General features: G+C 50.0%; 1 protein-coding gene across 1 annotated transcript; it reads left to right on the top strand.

Moving 5' to 3' along the window:
* The first annotated feature begins 8,261 nt into the window (after nucleotides 1–8,261).
* Nucleotides 8,262–20,696, top strand: LOC142027872 (electroneutral sodium bicarbonate exchanger 1-like). Its single transcript, XM_075022069.1, has 20 exons — nucleotides 8,262–8,328; nucleotides 9,236–9,370; nucleotides 9,839–9,974; nucleotides 10,190–10,350; nucleotides 11,285–11,470; nucleotides 11,579–11,667; nucleotides 11,800–11,957; nucleotides 12,336–12,423; nucleotides 12,929–13,192; nucleotides 13,311–13,324; nucleotides 13,658–13,832; nucleotides 13,969–14,102; nucleotides 14,645–14,849; nucleotides 14,933–15,100; nucleotides 16,924–17,037; nucleotides 17,193–17,537; nucleotides 18,156–18,407; nucleotides 19,214–19,282; nucleotides 19,825–19,998; nucleotides 20,098–20,696. The coding sequence occupies exons 1-20, from the start codon at nucleotides 8,262–8,264 to the stop codon at nucleotides 20,281–20,283; spliced, it is 3,120 nt and encodes a 1,039-aa protein (XP_074878170.1). The 3' UTR covers nucleotides 20,284–20,696.
* The last annotated feature ends 496 nt before the right edge of the window (nucleotides 20,697–21,192 follow it).

The raw sequence follows: 21,192 nt of genomic DNA on the forward strand, positions 1-21,192 counted from the left end.
CCTGAAGACTTCATGACCACAGCGTAAGTCTTGGGTGGGTGATATCTGTCCTTCTGCTGTGGCGCGCTGTGTAACTCCTTTCATTAACTTCTTCCATATTAAGCAAGGAGAGGGCCTTTCTGAAGAGGAAGGAAAGTTCTCATCTCTGACCGAGTTCTGGCTGGGGCCCCTGAATGTGGAGGATATGAGAGTGGCTGCCTGCCAGACCATATACCAGCGAATACTTGCATGCCGTAATTCCTTACACTCCACCCTATTTCCTTATTTCCAAGTGACACTTGTGCGACATTTGTTTACTTCTTAATGGGTTCAGCTTTTCTTTGAGACCTTCTCTCTCCCTGTGCATTGTATTGTGGGCCGATACCTGGCAATGAACAACTTTTGAGAAGCTGGCTTACAAAAGATGTCGTTAATAGGTGCGAACACAGTTTGATGCAGGCAGTACCCAACTCCCAGCATCACAGGGCCTAGCTCCAATGCTGTGAAGGCCCGTTCCTCTGCAGGTTTGCACTGTGGAGGGGATTGAGAGACACGTCCTGCCGGTTCCTTCTTTTAGTCCCTTGAGCAGAATGGCATTGCGATAGGCTGGAAGAGAGAGGTGCTGGTTTGAGGGCACCTTGTCAAAAACCCCAGTCCTAAAGGTTAGTGAGGACTGACTGAAAAGATCTGATCTCTCATCCTTTGTATCCTCAGATGCACAAAATACAAATGGGCAGAAAATTGAAAAGGAACAGTCCTTGTGGAAGACTGGATGTTTTTTAAGAACAATAAACTGGGAATTCATCTGCCTGCTAAGTATTTTCTCTGTGCAATGGGAATGATGTTTTGTTGTTGTTTAAACTCTTACAAGGAACGTAGCTCTGTTGCTTTTTGGCTGGGGTGGGACTAACTCTCTGTTTGTTTCACAGCGGTCTGGATCTCGACACCACTGAAAGTGCTGTCAAGGAGTTAGAGGTAGGAGATGAAGCAGGTCCACGGGAGCTTAGCTGAATGTTAGGCTGAGCAAATCTTTTGTTTGTTATGGGACGGAGGACGTTTTGTCAAATGCAGCATTTCAAGTGCGAGTAATGGGGAACTTCTCTAGAGAGTACGAGGGTGAAAAAAATGACGTAAATGAAAAGTGTCATCAACAGGCAGCATTAGCGCGAGTAATGCTTTTATCAGAAATACTTCAAAGAAGCTACTGCCTGTTGAAATTGGACAAATGAAAACTCCTATTTGTGGAGCTCGTTGCACTCCGTGCCTTGCTGGTTCCTGTTCAGATTCGTTCTGCAGTAGCACTTTCCCGTGGTTTCGCTCTCAGCCCCAGACCTGACCACTGCTTTGAACTTCTCAGGCTTGACTAGCTGTCAGACCCTCCTAGTTTTTCAGGAGCTGTGGCAGTACTGGTGAGCTAGCTTGATAGCAGCTAATCTAATGCTCAATTGCATGTGCTTTCCTCATAGCTGTGGGAGCCAGGGGACGTTCTTTTAATGACGCCATTACTTTGTGGCCAAGCTCGGTGACAGCTGATGAGTTCTGTTGTTGTCATCTTCTTCCTGAGACAGAAGAAAGCCCCTGCCATTCCCGAGGAAATGAGACCAATATACTGCCTGCTTAAAAATGCTCCTGTTAGTTAAGTTTAAACAAATCTTCAGAGTACAGTAGTAGCATTGTAAATAGTATTGAAGAAAGTGTGCTGATCTTAACTGATACAGAAAATTATTGGTTCTTTTTTTTTTTTCTTTTTCACTTTTGAAAATACTGAAAGGTATTCCTAGAAAAAGTTTCCCCTTTATAAAGCAGGAGTTTGTTGGAGCTGAATTACAGTTCCTTTGTAACTGAATTGGGTCAATATTCTGAAAAAGGGGAATATGTTTATTTTTGAAACAGGTCAATAGTGCATGTGTTGTGCTGGCAAGGAGGAGGCTTCTTAAATGTAGAACTTCTTAAATTTAAAAGCACACCTCCACTCTCCATAGTAATGCTTCCATGTTAATTCAGGGTTAAGATATTCATTCACTTCAGTTTCTGTGAATCTGTTAGGGCAGCATGCTCTGAGGTGATGGGAGGGAGCAGGGGGAAGAAGGGGAAGAGGAAAAGCAAAATATCTGGAACCTGCTCTTCCATGACTCCTGCAAACTGCAATGTTATTTTTTTCCCAAGCCTGAAAACTGTACTTGACAGTGGAATTGTGGCTATCTTGTTAATATTCTTCCTTCCTTTCTTATTTTGGCCTCTCCAGGAAGCAATTCGAGTAATCCTCGGAAATCTTGATGATTTACATCCATTTTCTACAGACCACTTCACTATCTTTCTGTGTACCCTTTCTTTCCTACTTGTAAAAGAAAAGATCCAATGACTTGTATCTGTTGGGCATTGCTTAATTTGACATTCCTGCCTAGTAGTGCGCAGATCTTTAGCTGGAGTACAAGTCCTTTGAGCTTTGCAGTTTTACACTAGCTGAAGATCCTCCTCAGTTGTTGCCTTCACCAGAGAACTGATGTACGTAAAAAGAATGTTTTGCAGTGTTTTCAGATGGCCACCCCTGCGTTCCAAATCTGATTTAGCCAGAGAAAACAAACGTGTATATGTAAAGTCCCAGGAAGCCCACGTAATGCGATTGCAAGGAAAGCTAGTGCGTTGTTTCAAAAGGTTAATAAAACGTAAAGCGCTCCTTACAGGCGCAGCAGTGTTGGCCCACTAGTAGAGAAGACCGCAGTAGTTTTCTTGTAAGGTACATTAGGATTAAACATTGTAGTTGCTGTAGTGTAAAGGGTTAAGAAGAAGTTACTCTCCTGAGGCTGTTGTTGCAGAGAAAAGTAAGTTAGTTGAAGGAGAAGCCTTTTCAGTCCTAAGGTGTGTCAGTTTGTGAATCGGATCAGGCCCTTTGGCATCATCACCTCCCGTGATTCCGAGTGCCCAGGAGTAATGAACACCCACGTGTTTCCGCCTCCAAGGCATTCCCTTCCAGTCTCGGCAGACTGCGTTATTGCCACCCCTGGTCCTAGCAGGCAAGAACGAGATCATCCTCTTTCCCTGTCAGAAGCTGGTATGTATGAGAGCAACTTATTCCTCTTACTGCCAGGAAGAGAAAGTAGCCCACAGCATTGTCAGAGAGGAGGCACCCAAACAAACGAAGCCTCGTTGTTGGTTTGCTTCGCTAAAGCGCAGCCAGTTTTGCCTGCGTGCTTGAGGAGGGTTTGATTCCCGAGCTTGTATTTCTAGAACTGGGAAGTCCATCCACCTGCTCAGCCAGCACCGGGCCCTGCGGAGAACTGCAAGCTCAGAGGCCTGACGTGATGAGTTGTCCTGCAATCTGTGTGTCGGGCTCCTCGCTGTAGCATACCTCTTAGTTAATCACCAGCTGTGGGAGTCCTTGAAGCCAAACTCAAACGAACAATTTCATCCCTTAAAGGAACTGATTGCGTCAGCGTTTCATCTAGGCAAATCTTGGGCTCCATCTCTGGTCCTCAGGATGTTAGTTTCTGCTAGCAAATGGAGTAAAAGTATTCATGTTACCTGTTTCTTCCTGAGATCAGAGGCACGTAAGGAGACTGCTGCCTGGCGTCACCCATTCTTGCACGCATGAGCTCCTAGGTGTGCGAACTGCACCCCCAGGAAGGAACGTCTGTAACTGTGGCGTTTGTCATGTCAATTATCTTTTGTCCTCCCATTTTGAACTGTGAAGTGAATGTAATGACGCTACTCCTGTGAATCCTAGTCCTTTTCAGTTTTTAAAAAAATTACTTTTTAGTTAGGAAAGCTGATGAGGTTTTATTCACAGGGTTGGGAGCGCCTGGCATGTTGTTTCTTGCGGGAAGATGTCAGGACTGAAGCCAGATACAGTTAAGGAAAGACAATGCTATTAATGCAAGCAACTGATGGGAGAGTGTCACCTGGGTGTGTTTCTTGTAATGTGTTACTAGCGCTTTTTCACCAAGTTCATACGGACAGATTGTAGGTGCTCCCTTCTGCATATACGTTCAGTGTGGTATGACTTTTGAAGCTTTACAAGAGGACTCCTGCTCCTTTGAAATGTTAGTGCTATGTTCTTAAGTCTTATTGTTGTTCTCAGATGTCAGTAAATGGGAGAGAGTATCGAAGATGAGATTCAAACATGAGAATGTCCACCTCGTGCCTTATCCCTACATTTGCACGATGTATCTAGAACTCGGCTCTATTTCAGCACGGCGTATCTTGTGGTAATTCACTATGGTTATGTTTGGATAATGTCTGGAAACATCTATGATCTATGTCTTGCTTTTCCCTTTCCCTTCCTCCACTGTGTCTTTGAATGAGAGGGAGCAAAACTGCGTGCGGTATGGCTGTACCATGGATTTGAAATAGAGCATAGCAATGTGTTCTCTTTTGTCCTGTATTGCTTTTTTTGAAAATGTCTGGAATTTCTCTTTGCCTTTTCACCCACTGCTGACTCTTCAGCTAGTATTTTTATGAAGCAATGCCCAGTGGCTCCCAGCCTTCATTCTTGAATGTCGGTAACTAGGCTGGAGCCAGCACATATATATATGGAACATGTGTTTTTCTTCCTTATGCTTGACTACATTTGTTGACGTTGAATTTCACGCTCTTTGTTTCTGTTTTCCTAAAGAAAGAATGCATTTGTTTTTCTAAATAATGATAGTAATAATGGTAATAATGTCTTTTGTATAATTAGCAAATGTTGTCACCTCCCTAGTGTCTCATTTTCCAGGTTTTCTATGAATTCCCTGAAGAGCCTCAGGCCCCAGCTGAGACCTCTGTGGGACTCTGCATTGAACCTCCTCTGTTGTGAAAACTGAGGTTTTTTTCTTACTGTTTCCTGTTCTGATGATTGGTCCCTGGGAAAGGCTGCTGCTGGTCTGTCTTGTGAGCACTTAGTAGATATTCTGGTCTCCCTTATCAAATGGACAAGTAGTCCAAAGCAATTGTCCCCATCCCACTGGCTTGTGTTATTCACAGCCAGGAATTCTGAAAGAGCTGTATTTGCAGTTCTTCGGTTTCAAGATATCATATGCAAGTCCAGCATTGTTTCTAAGTCATTTATCTTGTTCTCAGGACGTGTGGTGCAATGCAAAAATGTACTATAAAGTTGGTTAAAGAAAGTCCAGTCACCAAATATTCACCAGATTTTACAATACCTCTGTTACAGGTAAAGAAGTAAACAAGGGCAGTGATGAGCTTTTAAGTTGCGTGTGTGGTTCTCTTTTGTGTGTTGTTTTTTTTTTTAAAAAAAAGTGATATTCCAAGTAGTCTGGAGAAGCAGAAGATATATCTAGGCAATGCTGTAGTTGTCCTGTTTCTGGGTGTCAGTCAGGCAGTGTAAGGTGGGAGTGAATTCTCACCTAGAACCATCCAAGTTGAGGGAAACCTTCCTGTCAATTCCAGCGGACTTTGAATGAAGTCCTGCCTGAGGACGTGAGAGCCGTGCTGGCTTCAGTTAAATGTGTTTTCGCCAAGTCTGAGCTGAGCTGTCAAATGGTTTCTTCGCTGTGAGAGTCTGTATGAGGTCAATAGTGCTGAATAATGAAGTAGTTTCCTAAGTGCTGCATGTGTCGAAAACAACCAAGTTAAGCTTCTTTGGAAAGTAATTGTTTAGTGAGATCTCAGGGTGGGTTTGTTTTCAATACAGGTAAGTGTCTGAAGATGGAGTGAATTAGTGAAGGTGTCCTGTCCAAATTCCCCCCGAGGAAATCCCGCTCTCTCTGCTAGCATTACGTTCCTGCTAATGATGTTCCTAGGCCCTCCTCTAAAAATGGAGCCAATAGGATGTCCTGGGAAGCAGTAGTTCTTCTTTAAAACTGTTGAGCATAATTCTCTGGATGGCCTCTCAGTGCTTACCTTCTGTTTGAATAAGGCAGCTAATCTTTTATTCCTGAGTCATTTTTTGGTTTTGGTTGTATAAGCCTGGACAATGTTGCGAAACACAGATGTATATTAAGTCTGACTTTTGTTCTAAAATAGAAAAGTCAAAATCAAATTTTATCAATACCAAGTTTGCAATGTTTTGAAGGTCAAGAGAAGAAAAGAAGTGTCAGATAGTGCTGCAGTGGAAGAAATGGTGAAGAGGAGAAGAGTGGAAGTCGGAGCGGAGGCCTCATGCCCACAGTCGGGTGTGGGCAGGTCAGTTGACTACAAAATAGTCTTCTGGGGCACATATCGATGTTTTTGATGTCTCTTGCACCTTCCTTGTATTTCATTCCTGTGTAACCCTTTGGCCCATTTGTCGTCTTCCTTCTCTTCCCTAGGTGACAGAATCTAAGCAGCATTGCCCACGTTTGGGGAAAAGTTGTCCTGTGCTTTCAGGTTCCCATGCCGTTAACTAAAGCTCTTCCCCTCTCACTCCTTTGTGTTAACGTTACCTGCAGAATCACAGCGGGATGAGAACTGGGCGGCTCAACAAAGCGGTGCACTGGCTTGCACACCTGAGGCAGGGATGACAAGGGAGGAACTGGGAAGAGTTTCCTAGCTGCCTCCCAGCCTGCTCCTCTGAGTCGGCTGATGACTGCTGCCTCTCGGCTTGAGGCAGAGATCTCTGTCTGTGGCTTTCACAGAACCGTTGAGGTTTTCGGGACCTTTGATATCATTGAGTCCAAGCCCTCCTGCTCAAGCAGGGTCACCCAGAGCAGGTTGCCCAGGACGTGTCCCCTCAGGTTTTGAGTGGACTCCAAGGGTGGAGACACCACAACTTCTGTGGGCAACCGGTTGCAGTGCTCGACCACAGTTGCAGTCAGAAAGTTTTTCTTGTGTTCAGCTTTAATTTCATGTTTTGCAGTTTGTGCCCTTTGCCTCTTGTCCTGCCAGAAGGCGCTGCTGAGAAGAGCCCGGTTCCCTCTTCTTCATTCCCTCCCATCAGATGTACATGGATAAGAGCTCCCTGAGCCTTCTCCAGGCTGAAGGGTCCCAGCTCTCCCAGCCTCTCCGCATATGAAAAGTGCTCCAGTCCCTTCGTCACCTTTGTGGCCCTTTGCTGGGCTCGCCCCAGTGAGTCCCAGTCTTGTCCTGGGGAGCCCAGTCTGGACAGAGCACACAGACTGGCCCCAGCAGCCCTGAGCAGAGGGGAAATGATCCCCCCAGGCCTTGCTTTCTCATTCAGTGCTGTCTGTAGGTACATGCATAAATTTGCATGTCTGAGCAGCCTCTCAGGCTGTTGTTGCTGGAAGGGTCTTTCATTCCGTCTAGCTGGCGCTCTAGGCTTTCACCTGTCTCCTGCCTTGCTGCTCTTTCTTCTTGAGCTCTTGGGGTATTTCTCACGGAATGTTAAGTGGTTAAAACGTAACACAAGACATGGTTATTCAAATGCATTTGTCTCTTGTTTCTCTGTGCAGCCTGATGAATATCATGGCACTAAATGACTCATTGTTATTCCTTGTATTGCAGATAACTAATTCTTGTTCCTCAGATGCAGCTGTCCTAGGCGGGTAGTATGTTTCACCGGAACTGTTGACCCAGGTGGAAAAAACAGTCTTCTCGGTTCTAGCTAGCAGCCAGGATAAACTACTGTGTAGCAGGGTTTTTTTCTGAATCTACCCATTGATCCAATAAGATATTCTTTTTCCCTACCGTATTTGTGCCTCCTGTTATCCTCAGGATGCTAGAGCTTCAGCTCTACTGTTAGAAAGAAAAAGAGAGAAAACATGATGCTGCTAGTGGGCTTTGCTTCTCAGGAGGGTGAACGAGCCTGTGAAGGGTTTTCCTTCTGCACACTTTTGAGCCTGACACCTCTCATGCAGGAAGTTTCTCTGTTCTGGAGAGTTTTTGCTCCAAGCAGAGCTGGCTTCTCCCCAGGCACTAAGTTTTCCAAGCGGGAAGGCTCTAGGGGTGCATGGCTTTAAGTAGCTGCCTGGATCCGCATCATAGCTTGTGATTTCACAATGGTCCCTATTGTGTCTCTGGAGTTGGTGCACACTGGGTGCCACTTAGCTCCTCCCGTGAGGGCTACTCCATCAGTCCCTGGGGAATCGGGCCCCCTGACTGACCTGGAGGTTCAGTTGTCCCCGAAACCCAGTGACTGACGTGAGGATGAACCCAAACGGGGGTTACAAAATGACACTTCTGGAAGAGTTACAGGTAGCACGGCCGGGGCTCAAAAGTGCAGTTTTGTGGGTTGGGGTTGTTTTTTTTCCAGTTTGGAAATCACTTTTTTAGACAGGAACCTCAAGAACAAAGCAGGAGGTGGGTTTTTTTGGTCTGAAACACTCATCCCTCTCCTGCTGTATTAAAGACGTCCAGACTCTCGTGGTATACAGTAGAGGTGATGTTATGGGCTGTTTTATTTGCGTATGGGAAGGAAAACCTCCTACAAGTCCGTGGTTTTAGGGCTGTGCCTGAAGGAGGAGGAGGCGGCACGTAGAGGCGTGATGGCTCGTGGACTCGCGTGGACGCAGGGGTGGGTGATGGCTGGGAGGACGTAAGGGAGCTCTCCACCCCCAGCCCCAACTTTTCCCTTCTTGTCGTTGCTAAACAGAGACATGACGAGGAGGCAGTGATTGACCGGGGAAGAAGGAGCAACACTGTCAGTGTTCGCTATGAGGAGGAGGAGTTGGAAGGTGAGTCTCTGCTGAGATCCTGGTAGAGGAGCCACCAGCCCAGCGCGTTTTCCCATTGCACAAAGTCTCTCCTGTGTGCCTTGTCGGGTGTCACATCATGTGCAGCAAAACGTGCCGCGCTTCTCAATGAAGCAGCACAGTTATTGTCACGTTTTTTACTATTACGGCTTTTTAAACGGAGGGAAAAAGCCCCCCGGGAGGCCACGGTGTGAGTTGTAGCCACAGGGCTCGATAATTCACGGCTTTTTTTCTCGCAGAGGCTGCTCCTGGCTTGGAGAGGTCAGGAGAATCATTTCAGGGCTGCAGACGCGGGGCTGTGATTTTCTTTTTTTGTTCTGGAGTTCATTACGATGGGACTGATTTGATCGTCTCTTGTCGCCTCGTGCCATACAGAGATTTTGAAAATAATTAGCTTGTGTTGCTGCTTAATGAGCAAGTCTGAGTGTTGTCCAGCCGAAGCTGGAATTTGAGAAGAGGTCCAATACTTTGGGGGCACTTTTAGATGACCCAGAGCCAACACTTGTTGTTGCTGTGTTGTTGCAAAGCTCGAGTAAAATAGGCTTGGAAAAAAGGAGGTCCAGTGAAAATAACATTCAGGGAAGCTGGCGTTGCTCCTGGGATATATAACCGTGGCTTAGCAAGGCACCGGCCACCTCAACCATTGCCGCAATGCCGAGAGTGCTGCAAAAACCGCTGCTTTTTCGCAGGCCACCGGACCCTGTACGTGGGCGCGCGGATGCCACTGGTTAGGCAGAGCCACCGGCATCACCGACGCCACAGCCAGAAGCATCGGGAAGGGGAACGGGAGAAGGACTCTGCCCCGATGGAGCAGGGCTACCACTGTAAGTCCCACCGCGGCATTTGCTAAACTCCTGGGGGCAACGTGGGCGCTGGGGCCTTCTGCAAGCAGGTCCCCGTGGCTAGTTTGAGTGAGTTGCTGTTCTTCCGAGGGAAAGTGGCCGTATTGAGCAACACCCTCTTTTTCCCAAGTTTTCTTTTTTTTTGTTGTTTTTTTTTGTTTGTGTTTTTTTTAATGCAGTTAAATGCATAATGGGTTTAGGCTCGTCTTCCTTAGAGGGATCCTGGCTTTAAAAATGGCAATGTGGGGAAGGAAAGCAGCCCATCATCATGCAGAGGTGGACTAGATGCTTCTCCTTCTCCACGGCTCTGTGCAAGCCCAGACAGATGCAGAGGAGAGGGGCCAGCCCAGTGTTTATGGCTGCACTGGTGCTGATGGCCACTTTGCACGTGAGCGTGACGAGCTGTGTTCAGGCGCAGTAACGGGATGGGTCTTTGCCTTCTGCCCCCAGGCTCCCCGTCCCAGCGGGTGCAGTTCATTCTCAGGAGCAAGGAGGACGAGCAGCACCTCTCTCACCACTTGTTCTCCGAGCTGGATGAGATCTGTGTAAAAGAGGGCCGAGATGGCGAGTGGAAGGAAACGGCAAGGTAAATCCCTGCTGCTTGGCTGCGGTGGGAGAGGAGTCCCTGCACCGGCAGCGCCCGTGGGCTCTGCTTTCTCCTCTCCAGGATGCGAAGCTTTTGCAGCTGCAGGTGGCGGCACGAGGAGCCTTCTCCTCTTGCCACCCCGTGGCTCTGTCAAAGGGGTTGCAGAGCTGGGGCTGTTTTCTTGCAATGGGGCTGATCGCACCCGATGTCCGCAGGTGGCTGAAGTTTGAGGAGGACGTGGAAGATGGCGGCGAGCGCTGGAGCAAGCCCTACGTTGGCACGCTGTCCTTGCACAGCCTCTCCGAGCTGAGGAGCTGCATCAGCAACGGGTCGGTGCTGCTGGACATTTGTGCCAACAGCATCGAAGAGATTGCAGGTACCATGGGCGCTGCATCCCTCCGGGAACGGCCGAGCTCAGCTCGCCACGGTGCTCTTCACTCCCAAATCAAACCCTGCCCCAATGGCACGTCCTTTTCCAGAAGTGCCACTGTGTTTTTCTCATGAGCTGTTTTTGGATGTAGACTGGGCATGCAACAGTCGCACCGTTTTTTTATTCCAATGCGGGGTCCTTTTGAAAGCAGTTTGTGGGGTTGGAGAAGCCACTAGAGAATATTCTGCAGCCAAAAAGGAGCGTGTGTCAGGGCTTAGCAGGCTGCTCTTAGAAATACAGAGTCTGCGTAAGAGCTGAACCTCCTTAAAGGAACTATTTCTTACAAGCTGTTTCCTCGCATTCTTTTTTTTGCTTTTGCCTTAAGATCCAGCATGTAAGAGTTTTAAGGCAGAGTTTATCTGGCGATGACCAAGCAGTGTATTTCTGTGGGGAAGATACTTGAAGTTAATTGCAAAAGCCGCTTTGGAGAAGTTATCTTTGACTGGCGGCAGGTCTCCATTCAGCCCTTTCAAGGGCTGGAGAAGTCGGAGCCGTTCTTAGCACGTTTCTCCCTGGGCTCGGCAAATTGCACTCCATCAGCACGGGAAGCTCTGGGAACGTCTGTGCTATAGATCGCTTATAATTTGGGTGAACGTGTAGAGTCAGAAAGGCCAGGTCGGGCAAGAAAATTGCGTCATTTAGAATGGGAAATATTTATCTTAGCGGAATGATGAATAAGCACTTGGATGCCATGTTTCTTAGCAGAAGAAAATTCTCGTTTTGGCTGCAAAGGCTGAACATTATTAAAAGGCCTTGCTATGCAAGGCTGAGCCGGCATTAGGGTGCAGCCTGTGTGGCACAGCCTTCCCTGGGGGCTTTGGGGGTCGGGACTTGTTGGGGTTTCTGCTCTGATGGCTTTGTTTCCCTTTGCCATCCTCAGATACGATCCTGGCCCAGCAAGAACAGTCCACGGAGTTTGACGAGCACGTGCGGGCGCAAGTTCGAGAAGTCCTTTTGAGGAAGCACCACCATCAGAACGAGAAGACAACCAACCTTCTGCCCGCTGTCTGCTCGTTTGCTGATGTGAGCAAGAGGCAGTCAGACCTGCACCTCCTCTACAAGCCAGGTGAGGCTTTCTGCAGGGCTGTGGCCCCATTAGACTTGTCCGGGCAAAGGAGAAGCGTCCCAGTTGCTCCTCGTCCATCTTTCTGAGTGTCTTTCTTTTTCCTACCAGCCCAAACAATCACCTCTTGTCCTTCTCCCACCGCTGCAGAAGCTAAAGATGGGGTGAACCCTGAGAGCAGAGCAACGGATTTAAGCAAGGTGAGACACTCGTAGCTTTCTCACGCCTTTAGGGCCAGATTTGCTCTTGCAAACTTGGCTGGAGAGTGTGCTGCAGAGCGCTGTGGGCTTTGCTTTTGGGGTAATTGCCTGAAAATCGCTTGTCGTGCCCAGGCGGAGCTGCACTTCATGAAGAAAATTCCCACCGGGGCTGAAGCATCCAACGTGCTCGTAGGAGAGCTGGATTTCCTTCACCAGCCCATCGTGGCATTTGTCCGCCTGAGCCCGGCTGTCCGCCTCTCGGGCATGACGGAAGTTCCCATCCCAACAAGGTGCGAATGAGAAGCGCAAATTTTTTCCGTAAAAAAGACACCCAACCAAAGATCGAGTTGCAGGCATCAGTTTGGTGTCCCAAGGGAACAAGGCGAGTGGGAGGGGGAGCAAGCACGTTTCCCCCACCCACATCTCCTCGCCTTCGTTTCTCCATTCCCTGCTGTAGCTTTTAAACCCATCGGCCAATTGTAATGAAAGTTGGCCCCCAAATGAAATTTGCCGTCGGTTTTGAAGAATTTCAAATTCATCGTGGCGTCGCTGAGCCTACGTGTCCCGTCTTGAGCCACGCTCCGGGCTGGGAGCTGCCAGGGCTTTCCTTGGGTGCTCTTGGAGCAAGGACACCTTCTTCTCTCTCTCATTTTGTTTTTCTTGCCCAGGTTCCTGTTTGTTTTGCTTGGACCAGAAGGAAAAGCCCATCAGTACCATGAGATCGGCAGGTCCATGGCCACTATCATGACAGATGAGGTGCGACAAGATGAGATAGCTCCGGGTCATTTTTGCCTTTCTTCAGCTCTCCCTGTCTCTGAAGTAGTGAGGAAGAGGATTTGCTGTCCCAGCTGCCCGCAGCTCTCCAAATAGCCCAGCCCTCTTTCTCACCCCGAAGCGAACACGCAGATTTGCATCACCCCACATCCTGGAGGCTGAAATCCCACCCGGGGTGCATCCTGCATCTCATCCTTCTTGCCGGGGTCCCCAGCACGCTGTCCCCAGTGGTGGCATTGCCAGGGCCAGTCAAACTTCTCTTGCTCTTTAAGCAGAAGGGTATGGTGTGCCATGGGGGACGGGGGCCTCGTGGGGGAGATGATTACAAATGCCCTGACGCACAGATTTTTCCTTTTGGGGGAGTATTTCCTGCCCTTTCCAGCAGGAAATTTTGGGGAAAAAGCCTTGCGTTTAGCCAAGAGCTTATTGCACTGGTTAGGACCTCCGAGCTGGGTTGTCCTCTCACCAGGTTGTCTTCTCTTGGCAGGTTTTCCGTGACGTTGCCTATAAAGCCAAGAACGGGGCTGACCTCGTGGCTGGCATCGACGAGTTTCTGGATCAGGTCACGGTCTTGCCGCCAGGAGAGTGGGATCCATCGATCCGAATCGAGCCCCCGAAAAACGTCCCTTCGCAGGTGGGAGGCGCGAGGGGGATGGGCAGGACGGCTGGGGATGCTGTTCAGGGGCCCAAATTCACAAGGTCCCACTCTGACACAGTCACAGAGCCAGACCAGAAGCAAAACAAGCCAGCGGTTACAAGTCCATAGCTTTATCTTACTTCCATTTTAACAGGAAAAAAGGAAGATGCCAGGAGCTCTTGACGACAGTGCTTCTCACAGCACGCTGGAGAAACACAGTGGCCCTGAACTGCAGCGGACGGGAAGGTGGGAGCTTTAATAGTTTGGGTTTTTTTTCTGTTTGCTTCTCAAATCTGAGCATGCACCCTCCCTTCTAGCAGGTCTTTGGGGTTAGCTGGTTCAACGAAGGGGCTCCGCATTGCCAGCTTGGTCCCCTGGGCTGGGCAGGGGGGAGATCTGGGCAGCTGGGCTCAGCCCCAGCCATCACCATTGCACGCAGGTTTCCTTGATTTGGGAGGAAGGAGAGTGCTTCTTTTTAGCCACGAAAGTGACTCCGTGCTTCTGATTGCCCTTCTGCAGCAAAGCAAAGTCACCGTGTTCCTCCAAGAGAACAGACTCTCTTCTTTTTCCTTCCTGCAGGCTCTTTGGAGGTTTGACCCTGGACGTGAAGCGGAAAGCCCCGTGGTTCTGGAGCGACTTCCGGGATGGTCTGAGCCTGCAGTGCCTGGCGTCCTTCCTCTTCCTCTACTGTGCCTGCATGTCCCCTGTCATCACCTTTGGGGGACTGCTGGGGGAGGCGACCAATGGCCAGATAGTGAGCACGTCTCTCTGTTGGGGAGCATGGGGGAGGATAAAAGTCAGGCCAAAGTCCTCGCTGCAGTGAATCGGCTTTGGTTTTTGTTTCTCCCTAACGATTTATTTACTCACGGCTGCCTCTCTTCCCCGGACAGAGTGCCATGGAGTCGCTGCTGGGCGCGTCCATGGCCGGCGTGGTGTATTGCCTCTTTGCCGGCCAACCTCTCACCATCCTCGGCAGCACCGGACCCGTCCTCGTGTTTGAGAAGATCCTCTACAAATTCTGCAAGTAAGGCTGGCTGCCGCAGCTGGGTGCTGCGAGAGCCTTCAGAAGGGGGCAGTGATGGAGAAAAGATGCTTTGCTTTGCTTTTCTGTTTCTTAGGGGTAGTTGCTAGATTTTAGTGACAGTCCTTTTGTTGCTATGGCTTTGATGGGAGATAAACCACCCTTATTGCCATAAGGTTTATCATTAAGCCCCAGCTTGCTGGCAGCAGGTGACTGGGTGCAAACCCAGCTGGTTTCAGTGTCAGGGCATCAGGGTGATGTGGGAGAACACCACCTGGCCCAAGAGGGACCTGACCTCAAGCAGCCTCCAAGGTGTTAACACAAGATCCTTGTTCAACAGTGGTAACTAAATAATTGGCCTCTCCTCCTGTGGGTCTACACCCTGCACCACAGCCCCGAGGCTCTCTGTAGTAGTACATGGAAACTGCATTTCCCATCCGCAGCCTTGACACGCTCCAGAATTGCTCCCTGTTTTCCCCGAAGGCAGGCATGTCTCAGGGCCTCTTGCTGGCCTTTGCAGCCTTTGTTTCATTTTGCTTTCCCAGGGAGTACACGCTCTCCTATCTGTCTCTGCGGGCGTGCATTGGGCTGTGGACCGCCTTCTTGTGCATAGTGCTGGTGGCCACCGATGCCAGCTGTTTGGTGTGCTACGTCACCCGCTTCACGGAAGAAGCCTTTGCCTCCCTCATCTGCATCATCTTCATCTACGAGGCTCTGGAGAAGCTGAGTCACCTGCGAGACACCTACCCTGTGCACATGCACAGCAAGCTGGACTTCCTCACCAGCTACTAGTGGGTTTTTTTCCCCCTGAGAAAGCTGCTGCCCCTTGGCAGGAGCTGCGGGCTGCACCTCCATCGCCTTTCCCTTACCCCTGTCTTGGCTTCTCTCCTCCCAGCTGTAAGTGTGAGGCACCGACCCATCCCAGCAACGAAACGCTGCGTTTCTGGGCGAGCAACGGGATCAACGTGTCTGGCATCGCCTGGGAAAACCTCACGGTGACCGTAAGTGCCCCGAGCCACTGCTTCCTCGCGCCGCGGCCACGGGGTCCAGGGGCATTTGCATGGTGCAAAAGTCAGAGCCCTTCAGGGAATGATGGGCTTCAAACTGTGCTAGTGCTGCTCGGAAAAGTCCTTGCTTAAATCTAGCGTGTGGTTTGTTAAAACCGCTTGGTCCTCGGGAGGAGAGTCCACCTTGTCCCAGTCTACCTGGTCCCCAACGTTGTGGGTAGGTAGCAAGTGTCCCCCTCAAGCCTGTTGCCGGACAGTATTTCTGACTGGGAGGAAGGTTAAGTAGTGGGTGGTTTGATTATTGTAGAAGTTGTAGGTAGGACTTAAGTTCATGCTTGAAAGGTAGTAATTGGCCTCCTTAATGGGTTCCTAGTAACTCTGGGCCTTGCTTTCTCGTTCAGTGCTGTCTGTAGGTACATGCATAAATTTGCATGTCTGAGCAGCCTCTCAGGCTGTTGTTGCTGGAAGCAGAGCCCGGGCCTAGGGCGGCAGGCTCTTATGGTGGCCTTCATCCCCTCTTGGCCAGGTTCTGCGAGCCCTCCCCTGGGAAGGGACGATTTGTCTCTTCTCCTCCTTTCCTACCATGGTTGTCTTTAGCCCTCCTTCCCTCTTCCCTCTCTCTCTCTCCCCAAGAGTTTCCAGTGTTTCCTTCCCCTCTGGTGTCTTCTTTAGCCACGATTGCTCGAATGGCAGGCAGAGGATGTGCCGAGGGTGCGTGGTATGGTGTCCCCTCACATCTCGTTTCTCCGCTCTATAGTTCGATGTGTCACTTGTTCAGCTGCTGCTGCTCATTACATATAAATCTCCATTGGCAGGAGCAGTTAGAGGGTCGTGGATCTTGGACCAAGATCCTCAAAACCCCCTAGCTACGCGAGGTTTCCCTGCCGCACGTGCACTGCCTTTGTGTCCTGACGCTCTGTTTCTCCAGGAATGTCGGCATTTGCGTGGGGAGTTTCAAGGACCTGCCTGTGGACGCGACGGCCCCTACACGCCTGATGTGTTCCTCTGGTGCTGCATCCTCTTCTTCGCCACCTTTGCCCTGTCAAGCTTCTTGAAGAAGTTTAAAACCAGCCGCTACTTTCCAACCAGAGTAAGTAGAAGATGGTGGCCAGCGTCCATCTCCACACTCGTTTCCCAAAATGGCTTTCCTGGAGCACTAAGCAGTATTAGCCCCGCCATGGTCAAGCTGGGAAACGTTGGCCTTGCAGGCCAAGCTCTCCAAGAGCTTGGATGTCCCGCACTCATTTCCGTGAGTGCAAAATCATCGTAGCATTTCCCACCTGCCTCGCGATCTGCCCCAGATTGAAGATTTTTGGGGTTTGATTTTTTTTAATTTTTTTTTTTTTCCCCCTCCTCAGGTAGTAGGAAGTCAGGTTTCCCAAAGTTTTGGGGGTTGGGGTTGTGGGTTTTTTTCCCTACCTTCTGCGCATTATGTGCTCGAGCGGAAAGTAGATTCGAATGAGGAGGTTCCTTTTGAGGACTAAAGGATGCCTCAGTGCCTTGTTGCCGTTGTAGCTGTGAGTGTAGCTGTAGTGGCAGACATCTCTTTTCTTATTTTTAATATTATTATTATTATTTTTAGGTTTTGACTTAAACCAACCCTTGTCCGCCTAATTAAGCTTTTTTTATTATCTGACGCCAGATCTCACGGGGACAAACACAGCAACAGTATCTAAGCAAGGGATCAGGCTGCATGTGCTCAGAGGGGTGGTGGGATTTGGTTAACCAGCCTGAATGTTGTGGATGTCCGCAACTCTTGCATCTCACGTTACGGCCCTGTTTGCCATGCCCCTTTCACCTCTGGTTTCTCGCCCCAGGTACGGTCCACGGTGAGCGACTTTGCTGTTTTCCTCACCATCGCCATCATGGTGCTCCTTGACTTTGTGGTTGGGATCCCATCGCCAAAGCTCCAGGTCCCCCACACGTTCAAGGTAATGGGGTGTTTTGGCACGTGGGGGTGCCACAAGGTGATGCCGGGGCAGGGCAGGGCTGAGTCTGGAGGAGATGCTGGTGGTGTGACCATCTCCTCTTCCACCTCCAAGTGCCTTGCTTCCTCCTGGCAACGAGAAGATGGCCCCAAAACTAGATACCTACAGGAGAAGTACCTAGAGGTGCTTGCAAAGAGGAGACTGGCACTGCTGAAGCCCACGGGAGAGGGGGACATGAAGCCAGGGCTGGGAGGTGCTCTGACACAGGGAGGGAGGGGAAAAGGAAAGCCAGTGGAGTGCCTGGGCTGGGAGACGATGCTGATGTGTGGGCTTTGTTGCAGCCTACCAGAGACGACCGCGGGTGGTTCATCAACCCCATAGGACCCAACCCTTGGTGGACGGTGTTGGCTGCGCTCGTCCCAGCTCTGCTCTGCACCATCTTGATATTCATGGACCAGCAGATCAGTGCCGTTATTGTGAACAGGAAGGAGCACAAGCTGAAGGTAAGGGCCTGCGAGAGATGACCCCGGCCCCAGCCCCTTCTGGGCTGCAGGTCTGGGGAGAAGCTCTTATTGCCGATGCTTTCTGAAGGCATTGGTTTGGGACAAGGTCAGGCTGCGTGGCAGGATGCTCTCCTGGATTAACGATGATGCAGGGAGCAAGTGACAGGGCAGTTCAGATGAGCAACCTTTTGGAGGAGCAAATTAATCTTGGAGCAATATGGAAGCACGTTTTTGTTTTGAAACGGCAGCGGCAGCAGGTGCGGGGAATGCATTGTTTTGATGCGCTGCCAGGGATAACTCAGAGTCACACCTTCCTCGCAAGTGGTAGAATTTTCTTTGTGAGTGAAAACAACGGTTTGGTGGTTTTGGGTTGTGGGTGGGTTTTTTTTGGAGAAGTATGTATCGCACAAGCTCCCCATATCCCTTGTGTCTGAACTCCTGCCAGATTTTCATGCCAGGTGCTTGTGCAAAGCCTGCGTACACCCTTACTTGTTTCCATTTCTTGTTTTAAATTCTGAAGAAGTTGACCTGTGCTCGAGCAGGGTTTGAGTCTGACTTGCGACGTTATCCTTGCTCTTGTGCTATGGGATGCTCTGTTTCTTGTTTTCCTGCCTGCAGAAAGGATGCGGGTACCACCTGGACCTTTTCGTGGTGGCCGTGATGCTGGGGGTGTGCTCGGTGATGGGGCTGCCCTGGTTTGTGGCTGCGACCGTCCTGTCCATCACCCACGTGAATAGCCTCAAAGTAGAGTCTGACTGCTCAGCTCCAGGAGAACAACCCAAGTTTCTGGGGATACGAGAGCAGAGAGTCACTGGCTTGCTGATCTTTGGGCTCATGGGCTGCTCCGTCTTCTTCACTTCCGTGTTAAAGGTGAGAGGAAAATGCAAACCACCCGACAACCGCGAGCTTGTTGGAGGTTACAGAAAAACAGTCCCCTCTCTGCAGGCCTGAGTAGTTAGTTGTGGAGCGGAGGAGGAGGGGGTGATCCCAACCCTTGGGGCTTGACCCACGGTGGGAACCAGCCTCGGTTAGGCTTTGCAGCCCTTCGGGCCCCCGTTTGGTGTGCTCGAGGCAAGCGAGCAACGCAACTGCTTGAATTTTCGGGTGTCTTTCAGGCCCGCCCATGTTTATGGGTTACAGCTGAGCATATTCAGACCAGCACGTCTGCTCTCTTTCAAACAGGCAGCCCTTTACTGGCTGCAATTTGCTCCCCAAATGCCCCGGAGCAGCTGTTCCCAGGAGCTAAACACACTGAGGTCATCCCCGTGGGCTTCCTTGCACGTTCCTCCCACAAAGTAATCTCGTCTCTAGGCTAAAAGGAGGCCTGTGGCCTTTGCCTGTTGCCCCAAGATTAGGCAGAAGTGTTTTTCTACCGCCACAGAATGCGGCATAGGGTAGCACGGGTGAAATCGCCTATTTTCCTCCAACCTTTCTGGAAAATAGGAGTATTCTGAGGAGAGGTAACTCCAAAGTTCAGCCTAAAGCAGAGCCTTAGCTCACTCGTGCGCACAAAATCTTTAATGGTTAAAACCTGACCCATCTGTAAGCCTGAATGGAAGCTGGAAGGCTTCAAGCAATTTTAGGCAGTGCCTGTGGAAGAGGGTGGTAATACTGAAAATGCAATATGGAGAAAGAAACGATTGCATTCTTTTTTTTTTTTCTCTTTTCCCCCCCAGTTTATACCAATGCCTGTGCTTTATGGCGTCTTTCTCTACATGGGTGTGTCGTCGCTCAGAGGAATTCAGGTACGGACTCTTTTACAGCGTGCGGCATGTCGTTTCCCTGGTATTTTGTCTCCGTAGCAGCAGGGAAAAAAGCAGTGGCATGGGAAAAACTTCTTGCAGAGCAAGCAATGAAACTCTTTTGTGTAAGAAAAAGATTGGTGGAGGCACAGGAGGTATATAGGGCTGGGAGGACCAGGCAAGTTCAGCGCTCTCTGTTTCAGGGTTTAGGGCAGGTCAGTGTTTGGTTACGTGAAAGCGGGGGAATTCAGTGCAAAGGGAAGGCAGTTTCTGCCACTGGTGGAAATCCTCGCTGGGGGATTCAGTGGGCCGAGAAATGCTAATAATGGAATGGCACGGAATAGTTGCCGTTTGGTGGGCAGCTCTCAGGGGCAAGCCGGTTGATAGATGGAGCGAAGGGAAAATGGGTGCTGCTCCCAGGAGGAACGCGGTGGGATCCAGGATTTCTGACGGCAAGCGAGATGCTGCAAACCGCCTCCACGTCTCGAGAGGGCCAGAAACTTGCCGCAGTCCCAAGGCGGCAACCTTTCCCTTTTATTTTGCAGTTCTTTGATCGCTTGAAGCTGTTTTGGATGCCAGCAAAACACCAGCCGGATTTCATCTACCTGCGGCACGTGCCCTTGCAAAAGGTGCATTTGTTCACGGTGATCCAGCTGACCTGCCTCGTCCTGCTCTGGACCATCAAGGTGTCCCGTGCCGCCATCATCTTTCCCATGATGGTAAGAGCTGCCGCCGCTCAGCAGCGGGGTGTTTGCAGCGTTGGAGTGAGAGGTGGCATCGTCTCTGAGCTCACCGCATCTTCCCTCTTATTCGTGAAGGTTTTGGCTCTCGTCTTTGTCCGGAAAGCGATGGATTTCTGCTTCTCAAAGCGCGAGCTCAGCTTTCTGGATGACCTTATGCCAGAAAGGAAGAAGAAGTTGGACAATGCCAGAAATGAAGCCAGAGAAGAAGAAGAGGTAAGGCTTGCTGGGTCCTCGGGGCTGGACACCTCCGTCGGGCTGTGAGGTTGCCTGTTTCTCTTACAGCTTGTCTGGAAACGTTGGGGGAAGATCAGCACTCAATCGAAATAGATCCCAATAGCCTGGATCCCACGTTGTAACCTTTGTTTCCTCAAGTAGCAGTGAGCTGAACGCTTGAATACAGGTGTAATTTTTAAAACGAGTCGTTTTTCACAAAGGTCATTATCATTACGATGATTATTATTAGAAGGTGCTGCTGCTGCTGCTGGCAAGATTTGCTCATAATCGTGTTTTGAACACCCAATCCCCCTGCCCCAAAACCTTTGGAGTGAACGGTTTCTACCCTGCTGCACTAATACCTATAGCTGCCAAGGGGCAGAAGGGGAGGGCAGACTGCTAAGTTTGTGCTGGGCATTCAGCTTATCTCCACTTTGACCAAAGACAGAGAACGTGATTTGTCCCTTTTTTACCTCAGGAGTCCAGGAGGGCGATGGAAGCTGCTGCTGCTGCAAGTTCAGTTCAGCTGAACGTGGGGAAGACCAGTGACATGGATATCCCAAAGCAAGGCAGTGACAGGTAAAGCCCCACCAAGCGCTAGGACCCCTGGCAAGATTAGCTTGAAGGGGTTTGGCAGAGTTTTCTCCACTTGCCTCTTTGTGGGGCATCCCACAGAAACCAGCAGGCAGCTTGGTGGGAAAATCAAATTCGGGGGCAGGGCTGCAGGAGGTGATCGCAGGGCTCTGACCCCAAGCAGAGTGGCTGCAGCACTCGCGTTTGACCCCCAAACCTTGCATCATCAGCGCCTTTACGGTAGCTGGAGTTCCTCATACTTACACATGAGGAGTTGCAGGCGTGATCTGTACCAGCAGTGGCTTAGGAACCCGGACCAGGGCTAAACCCCAGCAAGAGCCTTTGCACAGAGCTGTTGCTCTGCAGCTCCCCAGCTTGCCTCCC

This window comes from Buteo buteo, unplaced genomic scaffold (assembly GCF_964188355.1).
Source record: "Buteo buteo unplaced genomic scaffold, bButBut1.hap1.1 HAP1_SCAFFOLD_76, whole genome shotgun sequence".
NCBI lineage: Eukaryota > Metazoa > Chordata > Aves > Accipitriformes > Accipitridae > Buteo > Buteo buteo.

Bases quoted from the DNA above. Each gene is read 5' to 3' on its own strand.
- LOC142027872 (XM_075022069.1), top strand. From the start codon at position 8,262: ATGGGAAGGAAAACCTCCTACAAGTCCGTGGTTTTAGGGCTGTGCCTG. The intron at 11,471-11,578 runs GTGAGGCTTTCT...TTTTCCTACCAG, and splicing joins GCACCTCCTCTACAAGCCAG to CCCAAACAATCACCTCTTGT. The intron at 19,999-20,097 runs GTAAGAGCTGCC...TTATTCGTGAAG, and splicing joins CCATCATCTTTCCCATGATG to GTTTTGGCTCTCGTCTTTGT.